The sequence below is a fragment of the Vulpes lagopus genome, chromosome 17 (genome assembly GCF_018345385.1).
Source record: "Vulpes lagopus strain Blue_001 chromosome 17, ASM1834538v1, whole genome shotgun sequence".
Classification (NCBI taxonomy): domain Eukaryota; kingdom Metazoa; phylum Chordata; class Mammalia; order Carnivora; family Canidae; genus Vulpes; species Vulpes lagopus.
Window position 1 is genome coordinate 25,071,889 of NC_054840.1, and position 19,321 is coordinate 25,091,209.

At 52.2% G+C, this 19,321-nt stretch overlaps 1 protein-coding gene across 2 annotated transcripts; it reads right to left on the reverse strand.

Moving 5' to 3' along the window:
• Positions 1-708: 708 nt before the first annotated feature.
• On the reverse strand, positions 709-17,330 carry DVL3 (dishevelled segment polarity protein 3). Of its 2 annotated transcripts, XM_041731820.1 has the most exons (16): positions 16,883-17,330; positions 11,480-11,549; positions 10,833-10,954; positions 10,600-10,709; positions 10,270-10,405; positions 9,991-10,084; positions 9,700-9,769; positions 8,930-9,069; positions 8,669-8,745; positions 8,486-8,553; positions 8,182-8,331; positions 7,280-7,411; positions 6,927-7,094; positions 3,693-3,908; positions 3,189-3,599; positions 709-2,326 (listed from the first exon to the last, which is right to left on the reverse strand). In XM_041731820.1, exons 1-16 carry the CDS (start codon positions 17,041-17,043, stop codon positions 2,295-2,297), a joined length of 2,157 nt encoding a protein of 718 aa, XP_041587754.1. In that variant the 5' UTR covers positions 17,044-17,330; the 3' UTR covers positions 709-2,294. The 2 variants fall into 2 exon arrangements, with proteins under 2 accessions (XP_041587754.1, XP_041587755.1); XM_041731821.1 differs by lacking the exon at positions 709-2,326 and having other exon boundaries at positions 3,042-3,599; positions 16,883-17,329.
• Between the last annotated feature and the right edge of the window lie 1,991 nt (positions 17,331-19,321).

Genomic DNA, 19,321 nt, shown 5'->3' on the forward strand with positions numbered 1-19,321 from the left:
CCAGATGTGAGCCTCTTCCCAGGGATCAAGACCCAAGTAAAAGGGCAAAGATGGAGGAGGCAAATACTTGTAAGAAACTAGCCAAAGTTTTTCAAGAATGTCTGTTCTATCCCAACTACACATACCTATGTGACCCCTTGAGGCCGGGACCTGTGTGCCTTCTAGTGATGGCATATATGTTGCTTAAAAAACTGCTGGCAAGTTTAGCTGGACATGGAACTTGAAATCCCTTCTCTAATGAACAGTTAATCTTCACACCCAAGCTGAGAAGAAGAGACAGAGCAAACCCTCAGATATGAAAGCCCTGCTTGACTTTTACAGGACCCGAAGAAAATCTGTTAGCTCTTCTCTTTCTGTACGGAGAGATTCCCTTATGCCTTCACTGGTGTTGAGCCCATCATGGGAGGAAGGGCAAAAAAAGGACAAACCTGGTTACAAACCCTACTGTCCCAGCATCCTCCTGCTAGAAGCCAGAATGTGGCAGGATGAAGATCTGGCCTTCCTCAAACAGTGGTCACCATGTGAATCCATTAAGTGACTGAATACAGGCATTTCTATTTCTTGAACCGGCACTCAAATCTTCACTGCTACCTTTCCAAAAGCTTTATCTTCAATCAATAATACCCTACCAATTTAGAATAAATAATAATAGTAGTAGTAATAATAATAATAATAGCTACCATTTATTGAGCACCTATTCTACTCTGTGCCAGGCACTGTGCTAGGCACTTTTCGTACAAGTCTAATTTAAATCCTCACAACAACCCTGTGAGGTAGGTATTATTATCATCATTTTACATATGAGGGAATTGAGGCTCAGAGAGATTAAGTAACTCTCTTATCACGAAACCAAAAAGTAGTAGAGCTGGGATTCAAGCCCAGAACAATCTGACTCTGAATCCCGAGCTCCTATGAATTAGGGTAGAGGCGGGGGGAGAAGAAGGACCATATTCAAGAAAGACTGTTGAAGTGGAATGGATATGATATGCTGACTAGTAAGAGTTGGGGAGGAATTTAAGTCCATAAATGTTCCTAGCTGGTATGCCTATGTAGACTGGAAGAGTTGGAATTAAGGAGGAACACACTTGATGGGGGAAATGAGTTGAGTCCATATAGATATGTCCATGGTGACATCCAGTGGATAATACAGATCTAAAATTTGGAGAGAAGTTGTGGCTGGAGATAGGCATTTTAGAATCACCAGTGTATCAGTGGCAATTGAGGACATCAGGATAAATGACACCATTTGGGTAGTAAACTTAGAGGAAAGAGAAGTGAACCAAAGATGGAACACTGGGAGCACCAACATGGAAGGCATGAGCAATAGTGGAGGAATTCTCAAGGGAGTTGAACAAGGCAGAATCAGAAAAGGAAAAGTATAGGAACCAGTCCTGTAGTGGTGGGAGAAAGCCATGGCCTTGGTTGGGAGCAAATCTAGAGCTCCGAGAACGTAGGCAAGACTGAGTCATGTTTCCAACACAGCCCTTGGTCACCAAATACCCCAGGAAGTACTTGTTAAATGAATAAATGCCAAAATATCTCTACCCTGGTTTGCCCCAGAGCCTGGAGCTTAAGACTGAATCCTACTCTTGACGCCCCAGTCCTAAAAATACAGATGCCTCGGTCAGCCAGGAGAATTTATAGAAGAGGCTTAAAGAGAAAGTCATGATTTGCTTAAACTGGAGAATAAGGTAAAAAATAAAACCTAGCACTTCAGGATTCCCAAAAGTCCCCCTGCCCAACCTTTCTCTGGGGTATCATAGCGATTGTGAAATCACAGAAGGTTGTGTGGGGTAAGGGGCAGGGTGAGAACAACCTGTCAGTTGCTTGGGAAGTCCTTTGCTGAGCCTAACCTGAGATCCAGCTTATGAGCTTTATCCAGGTAGGAGGATGATGGGGACATGTGTGGGAGGCTTGAGGGCTATAAGTGAGGGGACAGGGAAGTCAGGGGACCAGCCCTACGACCTGGGAGAGAGGGTCCGGCCCTCTGGGTAGGGACCAGCCCTGAGGCTTAAGTGAACTTGCATAGGCACATGTGTGTATGTGTGTGTGTGTGAGCGAGAGAAAGAGAGAGAGAGAGAGAGAGAGAGAGAGAGAGAGAGATGGGGCACTCTCGGGAAAGGGGAACAGAGTCTCTCATACATGGGTGAGAGTTTGGAGCCCTCCACAAAAGCCTAGTGACTCAACATGTTGAAGTGTAGGTGTGGGAGCTGAACATCCTTGGGAAGCCCTGAGGGGCTGCTGAAGCAGGGCTCCTGGTCTCCTCGGAGGCTGGGCCTCCCTTTGCTGGGGGCTCACAGAAAGTCAAACAGCCCGAAATTCTTGGCTGCTCCAGGCCCAGGAAAAATTGAGGGAAGAGAAAAGAAAGAAAAGAAATGTTTCAGGCCCAGAGGTGAGATGAGCCTGGTTAGTAGGGTTAGGGGTCTGAAGGAACCAGCACATACAGCAGGCATGGGGGAGTATGGATATAGGGGTAGAACAGTTATGCTTCCTGGAAGCCGCTAGCAGCTCAGGCAACTTAGGAGGCCTTTCTGGGCTTCTAGTAAAGGCTAGCACAGGCTGGGATAGTGTGGATGGTTACTGGAAGTGACCACAACTCTAGTATGCAGCACTGAAGCAGTGGCTGGGGTGGAGTAGGGTGGGTTGGGCAGTTAGATGGGGGGGTAGATGAAGCAAGTATTTTTTGTTGTCAGTAGTGTAGGGAAAAAGTTAAGAGATTGGCACACATGCTGGAGGCGATGCGGTTAATGAAGGGTGGATGTAGCTGGAAGGAAAGGTGCGAGGTTCCTGAGGGGAGAAACGTGGGGATAAAGGGGTGAACAGGCCCTCAGGGGGCCTGCGGGGGTCAATTCTTGAAGTGTATGTGGGGAATAAGGAGCAGCACCAGCAAGTCGGGTCCCAGTGACATGAAGGGTCCTGGGAGTCCTGCGCAGCGGTTAGTGGGCAGAGGGACAAGCTGGGTCCGGTGGCAGGTTAGGGGCCGCAGCGGCAGTTGGTGGGTGCACCCGCCCTCACTGCGCCCAGCGAGCAGTTAGCGCGCCTGAATTTAGTTCGATTTATTTCCCTTTCAGGTACCAGACAAAGTAAAAAAGATGGACGGATGGAGAGAGGGACGCAGCCGCCCAGGTGTAGGGGTGGGACGGAAGTAGGGGAGGGTCCTGTTCACATCACATCCACAAAGAACTCACTGGGGTTTCCCATGGCCATGCGGAAGGACTGTCTGCTGGCGGTCAGTTCGGGGGGCACGGAGGCCAGGTCGCGGCCCGGTGGGGCTCCTGGGGGCCCCATGGCCGCGGGCGGTGGGGGCATCATCAGCATTGGGGGACCGTAGAGAGGGGGGACGCCAGGGGGGCCGTAGCTCGGGTGCGTGTGGTGGCTGCGCAGGCTGCTGGCCATGGAGTGGTGGCTGCGGTGGCTATGCTCGCTGGCGGCAGGGCCCGAGCGCTCGCTGGGTGCCCTTTCCCGAGGCCCCCGCAGGCTGCTGCGGGTTGTGTGGTCCGACTCGCTGCCGCTGCCGCCCGACTTCGAGTCCCCCGCCTTCGGGTCCTTCTCCTTCCGCCGGTCACTGCCGCTACGGTTGGAGCCACTGCTCCGGCTGCCTATAGGCGACAGGCAGGCCCCCAGCGGGGCATGTTCAGAGCTTGCAGAAGCAGTTTGGGGCTGTGCGCCACCCCGCACCCCCTCCACCTTACCTTCACTGTGCTGACTGCTGGCGCTGCCCCCACCATAGCTGTACCCCAGTTCTGGGAAGCCTGGGTGTGGGTTGTAGGGGTGTGGGGGTGGCGGGTACTGGTAAGGGAAGGCCATGGGCCACGGCGCAGCCCCAGGGTGTGGCAAAGGGGCCAGAGTGTCCTGGTCAGAGGCTCCGCTGGAACCGTCGTGATCATGGAGGGACAAGTTGGCCATGTCTGTGGAGGGGAGGGGAGGGCCAGATGAGTTGGGTCTGTGCCCTGCCCCCACACCCCTAGGTCAGGAGAGAGAGGTCCCCAGTCTAGGTCGGGTAGGTACATTTACTATGACACCTAACAGCAGTGGAAGTTTATTCCCTAAATGAGAGGAGGCAGAGGTCACAGATCTCTCACTTCTTCAGACCCACCCTGTGCCACCCACCGGAGATGGTGGAGAGGGAGACTGCAGACACAACACCAAGAAAAACCTTCCTCAGGAAGGCCCTGAGTCCCCACCCCACTTCAGATGCTCCATGCTGAATCCTGACACCCCACTCCCAGTCCCAGGGAGGCCCCCTTCCAAGTATTTGACAGTTTCTTCTCCTTCCTCAGTAAACTAGATGGGCAATGTTCTCTTCTGTTCACTTAAGGGAATATAAGAAACTGAAATAGCAGACAGGTATTGCAAACCTGCAAGTCACTGGGCAGTGCAAAGCACTGTAATATTTGTATTATTGCAAATAATACAAAGCGCTTCAACTCATGCAAATGTTACCACCATCCTATGAAGAGGGAATTAGTCACATTTTTTCCAGGTGAGGAAAGTGAAGTCCAGAGAGGTTAAATGACCCACCTGAGGTCAATCCAAATTGTAGCCAGAGCAGAAGCTAGGAGTTGCTTACTTTCTTCTTACCTTTCCAGGTGAGTCATTAGTAAGGAGTAGGGAGCAGTTTGGGGGAAATTTAGGTGAAATTTTGCCCTCACCCTTCATCTAGGGCTAAAAAAAAAAAAAAAAAAACCCATTATAGGCCAAAACAAACAGGCCTTTCAGAGCCTCCCCATACAAAAGAAAGCCCTTGGCTCAGATCGATTTTCTGGTGCTGCTGTGGAAGGTGGAAAGGGATCCGAAAGAGAACTTAGGTGCTCCTCTGTGTCCTCCACTCCATTCCCAGCCAGGCCTCATTCTTGACAGCACTCATCTCAGGGTATTAACATTACTTGTTTCATGGCTCTGGCTCCCACAGTAAACTGTGCAGTCCTTAAAGGCAAGGCTGCCCCGACCAATGTTGGAATTACCTAAAAGGGGATATAAGGGGCCACCAAAGAGATTACCTGGCTGGGACACCCCTTGCTCACACCTCATCATACCAGGTCCCAGAGCTCTGAGAGAGCTAGAGTTGCCCTCCAGGCCAGGTGCTGGATACAGATGGAGCCCTTCGTTCCAAGTCCTTAAATAAGCCAGCCCAACCTTCCAGAGAAGAGGTCAGGAGAGGTGGTCTGTGGAATCTACTGGCCAAGCCATCAACATGTTAAGGCCTGTAGCTAGCAGGGTGTAGTGGTGGTGAGAAGCAGGGGCCTGCCTTGGCTCATGCCCCAAGAGCTGGTGACTATTTCAGCCTCCAGGCTATTGTCCTGAAGGGAGTGACTGTGGGTTCCTGGGGATCCCAGATCTCCAGCTCTTTCCTTTGAGCCTGCCACATTCCCAGCTGAGGAGACCCTGGCCAGTGAGAAGCAAAAGACCGATCTGTCAGCATATCTCTAACCTGGGCTTCTGGGGGCCTTGGCCATGGGTAGAAGACCCAGGAGGCTCCAGGGATAGAACAACATCTCTTAAGCAAAAATCACAGCTGTCTTGAGAAGCTATAGGGATCCTCGGAGGTTCAGGGCCAGGGATGACTTCTTCTAATGATGATAATAATAACCACACAGGATAGAGTAAGAAGCCATTAATTACAAGATGCACCCCAATTTCAGAGATACTGAAATGTGAAAGAAATGTTCATCTTAGAATCAATTAAGTTTATGAATAATGGAGAACATTTTAGAGCACTTACTGTGGGCCGAACATGGTGCTCAAAGCATTATACAAGGTCTTAACCTCTAAACAGCTCTGAGAGTTTCTAGTATTACCTCCAACTTACAGATCAAGAAATTAAGGGAATGAGAGGCTGTCACTTAATCATGTTCACAGTGAGAGCAAAGCTAGGATTTGAACTCAGACCTGTCCAACTTCAAAACCCTATGCACCTATCACCCTCCATCATGAACTTATGCCCTGCAGTAATAGCCTTTCTAGTCTTAGATCCTAATCTGAAGCATTTTAAAAGTTAGTTTTTGGACTTTAGCCAGTAAGCACCACTGGACTAACCAAAGACTCCCTGAGGTAGAGGCGGCTGCTGGGAGTGGGCCTCTGCTCCCAGCCCTGAGCAATGTTGTTCTGTTTTGAGGACCCCCCTTCCTTCCCAAGGGCTATCTACATGCTCAGGAGAAGAGGGGGTTCCCTGCACACTTTTACTCCTTAAAAGCCCTCATTAGCTTTGCACTCTCTCGAGATCAAGTCCAAACTGCTCGGTGCAGCTTGCAGAGTCCCTCTATAAGCTGGCCCTGACAGTTTCTCCAGTTTCATCCCAAGGCCTGGCCCGCCCTCAAGGGTCTGAGAAGGCTGGGGACCTGGGGCCTCAGGCCAGCCCCAGGTCTGGCCTTGGTGGAACCTGCTTGGTGCTGGGAGGGTGATCAGGGGCCAACCGTAGGACCTTTGACCAATGCTTCTGCAACACCACATACCTACACAGCTCCAGATGGTAGTAAGTAAAAGGGCTCTAGAGCCAGAAAGACCTGGACCCAAGGCCTAACTCCTCTGCATCTGGCTGTGAGAATGGGTGGACTATTGAACTTCTCGAAGTCTCAGTTTCCTCAGCTGAAATAGGGATAGTGATCCATCTCCCTGAAGGTGAGGAGGCGGGGGTTGTGAGGACTGAGTGAGAGCAACATGATGCTTAGAAATAACCTGCATGGTGCCAAAAACAGAGGAGGCACTTTGAAAATGCCCACCCCAAGATGGGACACAGAGCAGGTGAAAAGGCCCAACTGGGCTCTGCTACTACTAGAGAAGGAAGCCTGGGTCAGCGCTCGAGCTGGGCCCCCAGCTTGGCTGCCCACTCCTGCTTCCCATGGGTTCCTGGGGGTCTGCTGCCACATCCCTGGGCACCTCCCCACTCCCAGCCAGGAGACAAGCAAGGAGGTCGGGGAGGCACATACTGCCACAGAGGTCACCGAAGATGTAGTAGCACTGCTCAGAGAAGGTGATCTTGTTGACAGTGTGGCGGATGAAGCCGGCTTTTAGCAGGTTGCTGGCATACTTGCGGGCCTCTCGCCGGTCAGTGAAGCCTTCCACGTTGTGGTATAGCCAGTCCACCACATCCGAGCCTAGGGGCAAGGCCGCCACTTGAGTGGGAGGCCCACCTGACTTGGGCTCATCTGACCTCACAGAAGCCACAAGGCTGGGGCTGGTTCCAGCTCAAAGAAGTGGACCAAGGGAGATCTTCAGCCCCCAGCCTGCCCTTCCCAACACTCCCCACCCTGCCCTTCATCCCACCATGGGGCCCTCTCACCGATGAAAGCATTGGGGATGGTAATCTTGAGCCACATGCGGTCACGGACCTCCAGCCCAGATTCAGGGGAGGCCATGGCTTTTACAATGGCAGCCATGTCACTGTGGATGGACAGGTGGAAGTCGTCTAGGCCTGGGGGTGGGAGGCAGAATGGTGAGGCAGAAAGGGGCTACAGAGTTAGGTAGAGAGGAGTCTACATTGCAGTTCTACCACCCAAAAATCATGGACCAATGTTGAGCGCACATTACTGACTTCTAGGACACTTAGTTTCCTCCTTCGTAAAAATAGGGACTTTAATATTTATTTTGCAAGGATTTTTTTTTTTTTTTTTTAAGTAGGCTCTATGCCCCATGTGGAGCCTGACGCAGGGCTTGAATTCACAACCCTGAGATCAAGACCTGAGCTGAGGTCAAGAGTCCAATGCTTAATCAACTGAGCCACCTAGGCACCCCATATTTTGCAAGGATATTTGAAGAGAGAACTAAATAATGTAAGTGAAGGTGCTTAGCATACTGTATAATATGAGTGCTAGAGTAAAAATGGCAGTCTTTTTACTGAGTGCTTACTTTATGCCACATACTAGAATTGAAGCTTCATTTATATCCTCTCATTAAACCTCCATCCCTCGCCTCAGAACCTGGTAGAATGCATATCATTAGTCCCATTTTACTAGAGGAAACTGAGGCTTGCTGGGTGTTCAGTACAGGTTCAGAGGCAAACACTGTTTAGTGAGGGTCGGGTGTCCACTGAGGGAAGAAGCTGCAGTGTGAGGTAGCTGGAATGAATTCAGCCTCCTCTCCAGCCCGCTATGACTTTTAAGCAAGAGTCTCCATGTGGGCTTTAATCAGTCCCTCCCACCTGGCCGCATCTGCTGGGCCTAGGGGGCAGGGTTGGGCACTCACGCTCTGTGTCAGGGATGGAGCTGGTGATGGAAGAGCTGGTGGAGGTGATGGTGCTCAGGGAGGGGCTCATGCCATAGGCAGGGAAGGTGCCGGTCATGGCTGCAGTGTGGGAGACCCAGGCTGCAGGGTCAATGGGCCGGATGGGCTCACCTGCAGGGAGGATGAGAGGTCAGGGGCTGTCCACCCTGCCCACTGCCAGGCCCAATAGGGTGGGTATGAGGGTTCAGGCAACATAGAAGGAAGGAGAGACAGGGTTCACATGTGCCAAGCACCAGCTTTAGGGCCGAGTCCCCCAACCACTTACTCCTGGGCAGTGTGAAGCAACCACGTGGACTTGGGTCCCAGCACTTGGCTACAGTCAGGGTGATGGGCCTGAAAGCAAGGGTGTCCCTAGTAAGGGCAGGGTACATGGAGTCTAGACCAATCCCCCGGCATGATGGCCAGAAATTCCTGCCCCCTCTTTCCCAATGTCCCATGCCATCCATACCCCGGTTTGTGCACAATCTCCCGCAGCACCCGGACTGCGTCGTCATTACTCATGTTCTCAAAGTTGATCTCGTTTACCTGGGTGAGAAGGCCAGAAGTGGGATAAGCAGCTGGGTTGGGGAGGTGAGTAGGGAGGCTGACCTTAGTGGATCAAGAGGTCTTCCCCCTACCAAGAAGTGGGCTCTAAATGAGCAGGGTGCAGGGGACAGGGATTATCTCCCTACTCCCCATCCACACCACCATTCCAGGTGGGCAATGGTACCTGCAACAGCATATCTCCTGGCTCAATGCGTCCATCCGCAGCCACAGCCCCACCCTTCATGATAGAGCCGATATAGATGCCTCCGTCACCACGCTCGTTGCTTTGGCCCACGATAGAGATGCCCAGAAAGTTGTACTTTTCTACAGAGAGTGATACAACCTTAAGAGGGAAACAAGGTTCCTACCCAGATTCTGAACCCCTTATTAGAAAAGGGTGGAAAGGGATTGGGATGAACATTCACTGAACCTGAATCAGGCCCTGTGTTCAGCATGGTCAAGCATACTTCCATTTAGTCCTTGCTAGCTCTGCTGCAGGGATTCTTAGTCCCATTTTACAAAGCAGGCAACTGAGGTTCGGAGAACTTCGATGACTTTTCTAAGCCATTAAGTGGCAGAGCCAGGATTCAAACTCAGACTTAAATTCCAAGGTTGGGGCTCTTTTCACTACATCGAGCTATCTCCTAAAGACAGTACCTAGGGCAGAAATCAGAGAACAACAAGCAATGCTGAAAAACGGAAGGGGGATAGGAATCAGAAATTACTTCCTCCAGGAAGCCTTCCCTGCTGTCATCCTCTGCTTCCACAGCTCTCTGTGCTTGTCTCTGCCATAGCCCTGATCTTGGGATATGGAAATGACCAGTTTATGTACTAGTTTATGTTCATGAGAGAGAGCTACTCAGGGGCAGGAAACATTATCTTGTGTTTCGCTGAGCTCCTGCCTGGTGTCTGGCATACAGCAGGAGCTCAAGAGTATTATTTCACCAGACTCACCCATGTTGAGAGTGACTGTGATGATGTTGAGTGACATGGTAGAGTCCGTGATGCTGCTGAAGGACGAGGACTGGAATAGACAGAGGCCCCATCTGTCGCAGTGGCCGCTGGGGTGGCAAGAACTCACTGCTCCCACCTAGCTCCTCCTTGAGGTGAGCCCTCAGCACTCCCTCCCCTCTAAGGCTCAAACGCTGGCCCGATAGGAGGGGGACTAAGGAAACACAACACCCTGGGTCTGCCTGGACAGGGCTCAGCGTGCCCCCACCCATCCTTGGCATCTCAGGCCCGTACCCGCTCAATCCGTGAAACCTTCTGCTTCCTCCGTCGCCGCTTATGTCTTCTCATCAGGCGTGAGGCGCTGCTCTGTTCTGTGGAGCTGCTGAACCTGGGGGGCCCACAGTCGTTCCCCACCAGGCTGGCCCAGCCCTGCCCCACAAGAGGCACTGCGGGGCCCAAGTCCCCCATGCAAAACCCACTGCCCTCCCAGGGTACCACCATCCTGGGAGGTGAGGGGGTCAGGACTGTTCAGGGGTCACCTGCCCCAAAGTACCAATGAACCCAAAGCCCCACCTGCTGGTGGAGTCATCCTCATCCGAATCAAAGAAGCTGGTGGTCTCTAACTCGCTGCTCATAAGGGTGGATGAGCTATCATAACCCCCTGGTTCTCGCCGCCGGTCCCCCTTTGCAGTTCCATTTAGCCGGGTTGCTGTGGGAATAGAGGCAGCTGGGTTCGCAGTGCTGACACAGGAGGGAAGGGAGGACACAGGGCTGGACTAAGGGCTGTGCTGCGAGCAGGCACATCCAGAGCTCAGGACAGGGCAGAGAAGTGGATAGCTGAATGGAAGCAGTGAAGTAGGTGTAGGGATGGGGAGGGGAGACATCTGTTTAGGGAAGACGCACTGTGCTCTGGGCCGTCCCTCCTGCGTGGCCGCTCACGCTGGGCAGATACCAAGGAGTCCGTCTCTGTGTCATTATCCAGGTTCTCCTGGCTGCCTCCACCAGCATGAGGGCTACAGGGAAGAGAAGACTTGGTGGGAGAGGGGGCAGGCTGGGGGCTCCCTCCTCCCCCAGCCCTTGGCTGAGCAGATGCAGCCCTCTCCCATGGGCCCGCTCCACTCTCAGGTCACACTCACTGGAATGATGGGGGCCGGGAGTCCCCAATGCCTCCTGTGCGCTCCATGGGCGGTGGCAGGTCTGATGGGTTGTCAGCACAGAAAGGAGCTGCCTCTGGGTGTGAGCCCTCAGCAGACACCAACTGATGGGGATAGAATGGGTGGGTAGTGTGGTACAGGGGCACCAGGGAAAAAGCAGATAGTTGGCTTCTGGCCGGGCATGCAGCCTTGGGGAGAATGAAGCAGGGAGCATGGAGGTAGAAGAGATAGGTCTGTGAAAGGTCAGCTGTGATGAGGAACGGACTCACTGCTGGTAGACGGTGAGGATGGGGGGCATGAGCTATTGTAGCGGGATGGGGACAGAGAATAAGGGTCAGGTCCAAGGGAGAAGTTGGCTGGAACCTCAGGCAAAGTGCCTCAAAGGGCAAAGGAGACATTTGTGTCTCCAATGAGTGTTTCTCACCCCCTCCTTCCCCACATTCCACCCCCACCCCTCACCTTTCACTAAGGCTACAGAATTCAGGTTGAGAAACAGTTCAGGTAGAAAACTCAGGGGAGATTCAGATACTGAAGGATAAACCCACCAGCTATAATCTTAGTAATGCTTTTCCTCTGTCTAGCCCACCACAGGAACGCAGGAAGAGAGAGCGCTAAGGAGGGCTCCTTACCCAAGACACCACCCGGCCATTGAAGCAGGGCAGCTTGGCATTGTCGTCAGAAATCTCCTCCTTCACCACTCTGCAGGGAAAGGGTGGGGGTGTCAGAATGAGCTTTCTGGGGTAGAAATGGCAGTGTCCTCACAATCCTAACTCAGGGGCTCCTTTCTCCACCCTAAACGGGGAATCATGCCACTAACCTAAGCCTATTCAAGTGGGAGCAGAAGTGGGGATCACTTAGGGACAGCTCTTTAGCACCACCAGGAAGACAACAGCCCTGTCCAGGCCATGTGTCATCCTAGGGTGTTCTCTCAGTCATCAGGTGATTGCAAATTACACCTGACAAAGTGTTGTCTGCCCTGAGAGTGGCTACTCCCTAGAACCTGAGAGTGCTTAGCCCAGCCCAACATAGCTCTTCTGGGCTGGACTTATTCTTTCCCTCTGACCCTAAACAAGGAAAAAGCACACCCTTATTTCTGTCTTTCCCTTCTTGGGAATCTTGACATTCTTTTGGGAGGTGTGGATGATGAGTTTAGGAAAGAGAAGGGGGAAAGGTATTTACTGAACATCCTCCACTGCCACTATGATAATAGTACAAACTGCTCTCATTTACTGAGCATGTATCATGGGCCAAGCACTAAGCTACTTGTATCACTTCTTTTTATACTCACAGCAATGCTAAGATAGATACAGTAACTAAGGCTTAGTAGGTTCAGAGATTCACTTACAGTCACACCACTAATAAGAACTGGGATTTGAATCCTGGTCAGTGTGATTCTTCAGCCTTTATTCTTACCTATTAGACCATCTTATCTTCCTGTAGTAAGAATGTGTAATATTCACATCACCTTCATTGTATGGACAAGATCCTCATTTTATGAATAAAGAAATGGAGAAACATTCAGTAGACCTGGGAGAAGCTTGTCCCAGGTCACAAAGCTGGAAGATGTCAGAGTTGGAATTCAATGCCAAGCTCTCCTGACTCCAAAACCCATGGTCTTTTCATAGTATTTCACATTTTTCCCCATACAGTGACAGGTGATGTGGATCTGTGTGTGTGGCGTGGGTGTGGGGAGACAGTGATGTGGGATATGGAGGGGGTGGATGTGTACACAGGCATGTAGTTTGGCTCAAGGGATGCATCAATGCAAGAAGTCAGACCATGATTACAGTTTGGGGCCAGGGAAAGGAATGGAAAAGTTTGAGGGCTGCAGACTGTGTCAAATAACCCAGGAGTACAGAGAGGGAAAGATGTGATCAGGGACAAGACAAGATCGGGGACACATGCCTGGGGTTGTGAGCAGAGAGAGAAGATAGCAAGGAAGGAAGCTGGGAAGCCTAGTCCTGTTCTTGGAGCAGCTTCTGCCCAGAGCCGGGAACGTGCTTGGCTCTTTGTGATGCTCACATTCTTGGACTCACCGCCAAGTCTGAAGACCGAGCCTGCCCTTCTCCCTCCCACCCAGCTCTGGTTCCTCCATCATTTCCAACCCCACAAAGACCCTGGGAAAGCAGCTCTAATTATCCTGGTCAAGCCATAATGGCAGAAAGCCTAGGGATAGAATGTGCTAAAAAGAAGGGACACAGAGGTAGCTCAGAGTCACCAGCCAGTCTTGGCTACAGGGTACCCAAAACTTGCACCCCATTATGGGAACTGGGGCTCAAAAGAAAATGGGGTATGTGGGTCACATGGCAGATGATCTGCTCTGGAGACGGTCTCCCTGTGGTGGGAAACTGCTGCTAAGTCCCCACCACCCCCTTCCCCAGCAGGCCCCATCACACAGCTCCATGCTACAGATGTTTCCTCTCTTTCTAGGGGTCACCAACAGGTCGCCAAGGCTCTGCTGACTCATACGGATCAGCTGATCTTCAGCAACAGCCTTGGGGGACCTCAGACAGTCCTCCCCTCCCACCATGGAGATGAATGCCTCAGGGGCTCAGCGTTGCACAGCATTAACACATTCTCTCTCTCTCTCTCTCTCTCTCTCTCTCTCTCTCTCTCACACACACACACACACACACACACACACACACACGCCCCAAGCAGAGTTGGACAAATCTGGGTTTTAATTCTGCCACTTATTAGCCCTCCTATCTTAGAGAAGTTTCTTAACTTTTCAAGCCTTTGTCTTGTCCAGGTAACTGGGATTTGTGAATGCCTGGCATGATCTAGGCTTACAATAAAAGCTTGTTATTAACCGTGTCAATTTTTAGCAAGTTCCACACTCTCTTTCCAACTAGGTGTAAGCTCCTAAGGGCAGGGACCAAACAAATCTGCGTATCACTCATCGTCATTCATTCAATTAAAAAGCCTTTACTAACAACCCAGCAGGCTTTAAATCCTGCGCTTGCCATTGTATAAACCTCAAGAAGCATCAGACCAGGAGTCTAAAAAAAAAGACCAGGAGTCTACCTTGTCCTTAGAGGTTATGGCCCAATGGATAGTTCATACAACTATATGGTAAGTGGGAAGTGGTCAGAACCTGAGAGCAGCAGATGTGTTCACTGGACAGACAGCTGTTGAGTATTACTTAGGTGTCAGGTCCTGGCTAGGAGCTTGGTATGTGTAAGGATAAAGAGGATAAAGTCCTATAACTTTAAAAGCTAAACGCAGAGGATGGGAAATTGTGGACCTGGGGAAGACAAGGGAAGAGCAGTGTGCTCTGGGTAGAAGGCCCAGAAGCTGGGCAGTATGTGATGTGGAGCAGGGAGCAGCACAGTTGGTAGCCCAACTTCCCAAGATGCTCCTGCCCATGGCTCAAGGTCACTCTAGCATCCATCCACCAACTCCCTCAGTGCTGAAAATGTTTATTTTTCCTCCATTTCCCAAGTCATTTAAGAGGGTCCTGTCTGTTTTAGCTTGACAAGTACTTCTGGAGACCATATGGGAGATGGGGGGTCCTCAGGCCTTACAAACCAGAACTTCATAGGGTGAGCCTGGAGAGCAGGCTCTGACCTACTGTCCCATCTGTCAGCAGGGGTCGATGGCCTCTGCCCGACCCTGGTCTCATGGGGCCAGGATAAGTGGCAGCCCTATCACCTTTACAGTTTGCCAAGGCTCAGCCCATCTCCCTCAGAGAGCATGTATCTATCTGTTCAGTGGTGATAATAACACCTACCATTGTGTGATTAAGGTCATAGATTTTGGAGCCAATTTCTTATGCAGAATCAAGCTCTGCCACTTACTTAGCTGTATGGCCTTGAGTTAATTAAGTTTTCTCTGTGCTCTAGTTTCTTCAACTATAAATCGGGAGATATTACTGCTTATTTCATAGGGCTGTTAAGATGATTGAATGAGTAAAGATTTGAAAAGCATTTAGACCAGTGCATGCACACTGAAGCACCATAGAAAGAGTCTGTTAAATAAATAAGTGAAATATATATACTTCTCAGTCACGAGTTTTCTGTGACAAGACAGCCCTACCAGCCCTCTCCTGCTCAATAATCCTTCTGTGGATAAAAACAAAATCTCCTCCTTTAGCTTTGTTCTCAAGCCTGTTAAAACAGTCTACTATAATATTTTGCAAAAGATGACTCAAGTACCACTAATGTATGAAAGATTGCTTCAAGTGCACCTGAATGTTTAATTCAGTAGTTAAGTATTTATTTTTAACATATTTGAGAAATACAAATAGAAAATCAAACCTTGATTTCATATTACTGATTCGGTCAAGCTAAGAAAAAATGAGTGAACTGACAGTAGATTTAAAGAATAAGTCAACAGTGAGCAAATGTAATGGGGTTTCTCCTATAACTGCAGTTAGGCCTGGCTTGACAGCAGCCTGGGGGTAGTGGGAGGCAGCCCAGAGAGGTATAGGTTTAGGAGGTGGGGGCTAAGCCCAGTGGGTTCAGAGGTGAGATAAGGGTGGAGACACAGGCCTGTCCTAGTCCCTCAAAGGCATCTGGTCCCAGGGTGGCTCCAGCACACTCTAGCTGATTGCCCTTATCCCATACCCTGAGGCTGCATCTTGTTCTTTTCCAAATCTATTTTTCTCTTACCAGGCCAAGGCATCTGTCCCCTCACTCTCACCCCTTGCAGATCGATCCCTCTTCAGAATCTTCCAATCAGGGGTGTCCGTCTCTGGACTGAAGCCAGGCAACCATTACAACACCAGGAATACCCCACCCCACGGTAGGAACAACAACAGAAGAATGGTCAAAAGCTGCATAGAGCACTTCCCACTGTACAAAGCACTCTCACACAGAATCTCATGGGCTCATCAAACCCTGAGTTCCGTGGGGAAAGGTGACAGCAAAACATGCTAGGTAGAAGAGAGAAGGTGCTTGCTTTCTAGGGCCAAGAGGGCAGGGGTCCTGGAAGAGAAGCCAGACTCATCAACACAGGGAAGGAGAATGTCTCCCCTCACTCAGCTCTGAGGCCTCAGCTCCTGAGAGCAGTGCAGGCCTCAGACTGGGGTTGCAGAGACAGCCTTTAGGCCTGGAGGGCTGGGGAAAGCCTTCCCCACAGGCCTCCAGGCCCAGTGCCCAGTTAGTGTGGGACAGGCAAGTCTGGGGGCCTCCCCCTCCCCCAGTCCCCTGGGAGTTGGGGGGGGGGCGAGGGGATGGGCCAGACTCCCCCTCCCAGGCCAGCTGCTACAGAACCTTCCGGCTCCAACATTCCATCCCCTCTTAAAGGGGAAGTGGCTGCTTCCAAACTCCGCCTGTCCAAAGCCCTGCAGCTGGGTGGAGAAGACCCCGCCAGGGAGAAGATGAAGAACACCAAGAGACTCTTCCTGGCCCTCCCACCCAGGCTCTGAGGCCCTTTCCAAGGTCTCCCCCTTGGCCGCCGCCATCTGGAGGGGAAATCAGCACCTAGGCCAGGGGGGACTTCTCAGGGGTCAGGCACTCCAATTCCCTGACAACATCCTGAACACCCCACAAGGAAGGGGAGGCAGCTAAATAAACATTAGGTCTGCTGGCTTAGCTTGCAACCTGGCCCCCGAAAACCCCTTCAACTCCCCCTCCCCCCAGCTCAAAGTCCCACTGATAGCCCCTGTATGCACGACTCCAAATATGGCTCTGAGTGGTGGAGCTGAAAGGATGGAGAGGGCAGAGGCCGAGCGCCAAACACCCCGATTCTATGCTAAAAAGGTGGCTCCCTAGGCAGGCGGAAGGCCGGGCACTCGGCTCCGGGCCGCTGGTCTCTGAGGAGGTGAAGGGGGCTGGGAACTCTGGCTGCTCTGGGGCGCTGGACGTCCTCCTACAACGGGGGGCTAGGTCCCCCCAAGGTAAAAGGAGAGTCCCTAAAGGGGCCAGCACTCCAGCCGCTGAAGAAGCCAGCGGGCCCAGATGGCCAGGTCGCCGCCTGGAATCCAGAGTAGAGCCAGAGGCCAGCGCAGCGCGGGGAGTCCGAGCCGCGCCGCGGGCCGAGAAGCCGGAAGGGCCGGGGTCCCCGAGGTGAGGCGGGGCCATCCTCACCCGAAATCGTCGTCCATAGACTTGAAGAAGAACTTATAGCTGGGTCGCTGCAGGACGCCCTTAAAGTCGGCCAAGGTGACGCGCTCGGCGGGCAGGGGCAGCTTCACCAGGTACGGCGTCTCCTGCCCGTCCAGGTGGTAGATGATCTTGGTCTCGCCCATGGCTCCGGCCTCGGGGCCCGCGGCCCGCGCGCGGCCTGCTCCGGCGGCCGGGCCGGGCCGGGCCTCCGGCGGCGGCGGCGGCGGCGGCGGCGGCGGCGGCGGCGGCGGCGGCGCTCGGCGGGCCCAGCGCTCAGCCTCGCTCGGCGGCCGGCCGCGGCGCCAGCTCCCTTGTTCTCCGGCCGCTCCCGGGTCCCAGCGCCGCCCGCCGCCGCCGCGGCCGCCGCTTCCGCTCCCCGCTCGCCCCGCTCCGCTGGCGACGGCGACTCTTCCGGCGGCCGCGGCCCTCCCGGCTCTGCGCCGCGGCTCGCCCGCTCCCCTCCCCCGCCCCCGTCCCCGCCCCCGCCCCCGGCGCGCCCCGCCCCGGCGCGAGCCCCGCCCCCGGCCGCCGCCGCGCCGCGCTGGCCTCCGCGCAGATGGCCGGGGCCTCCCGGGGCCCCGCGGACGCCCCGCCCACCCGCCGGCCGCGGAGCTCGGCCGCAGCGCGGCGGCCCCGGGCCCGCGGGGAGCCTGGTGGCGGGCGCCGGGCCCCCGGACCGCGGAGGGCGGCTCTCACCAGGACGGCCGCCTTCTCGGACTCATCAGGGCCTCGCTCGGGACGAGGCGGTGCGCTGTGCCCCAGCAGCCCGGGGTCACTGGGGGGGGGGGGGGGGCTCTGACCAGGTGTGGATGGGGGGAAGTGACCTTCACATGGGCCTTTTAGGGTCTGTTGGGAAACATAGCTGCTGTCACTGAGTCTTCCAGATTAAGTTCCTTGAGAATAGAACAGAATCGAGTTCTGATTCCTTCTTCTAGCCTCACTGCAATTTCTAGGTGCAGAGCAGTCAGGGGCTTCATAAATGGACTGAGGCTAAATGAGCACAAGAATGAAAATGAGTGCATGACTGGGACGGTAAGTCTCAGACCAGAATTAGGTATAATCTATCCCTGATAGATCTCCTCACCTCTTAGCTATCTATCTGATCTACCTATCTATTTACTTATTTAGATTTTATTTATTCATGACAGACACACAGGGCACAGACACAGGCAGGGGGAGAAGCAGGCTCGGCACTGGGAGCCTGATGCAGGACTCGATCCCAGGACCCAGGATTCCTACGTGAGCGGAAGGCAGGTGCTCAACCACTGAGCCACCCAGGCATCCCACCTCTTAGCTTTTAATTCATTTAATAAACGAGTGCCCACTAAGGTGCAAGGCATGCTGCAGGGGATAAAGTGAAGACAAGACAGATAAGGCTGACCTCAGTCTGGACTTTCACTCATCTGAAAGGAGACACACAAGCTTGTAATAAATAACTTCAGAGTGACAAACGCTATGAAAAAGATAAAATGGAGTGATGTGGTAGTAAAACGGAGAAGAGAACCATGGGTGATTAGAGAAAGCCTCTTCCACTTGAGCGAAGGCATAAAATGGAAAAAGAGGAGCACCTGGGTGGCTAGGTCCCTTAACCATACCTTTGGTTCAAGTCACAATCATGACCTCAGGGTCCTAGGATGGAGCCTCAAGCCCATAGGGCTCCCTGGTCAGCGGGGAGTCTGCTTCTCTCTCTGAAATAAGTAAAATCTGAAAAAAAAAAAAAAAAAAAAAAGGAAAAAAGCAGCTAGAAGAAGGTCTGGTGTGGGGGAAAAAGCATTCCAGGCAGAGGGCACAGCCAAGTATAAAGGCTCAAGGCAAGAATGAACTCTCAATCTGAAGAACAAGAAGGCCATTGTGACTATAGTGATAGTGGTAGAATGAGGCTGGAGAGGTAGGCTGGGACCAGACCACATAGGTCCTTTAAGGCCACAGGAACAAGTGTGGGCTCCTCCTCCTCCATTTTATACACTGTTGCCAAATTAGCATTTTCAAAGTAAGTACCTCTTCCAGACTCTCCTGCTCAGAAACATCTCCACACTCCCCAGTGCTTTCCAAATATTCTTAGAATATTCAAAACTCTCCATAATCTAAACTACCTACCTCTACAGCTATTTTTTCATTATATACTGGCTAAATTTTTTACTTCAGCAAATCAACCTATTTGCTAGCCTCTGCACATACCTTGTGTATTTTCATTTCATACCCTTCTCTTTACTTTTTTAATTAAATATATGTGCATATTAATAAAGTTCTTAACAGCAGTTCTCTGTTCCATTTTCCATACCATGCCAGTATATACATATTTTTAAGCCTCATGCTATTTATTGATTTATGCATTCTGGACATTGCATATTTACTTCCAAATTTGATTGATGGATTTATCTTTCTTCCACCTCCCCCTAACCTTTTAAAATAGTAAAATCA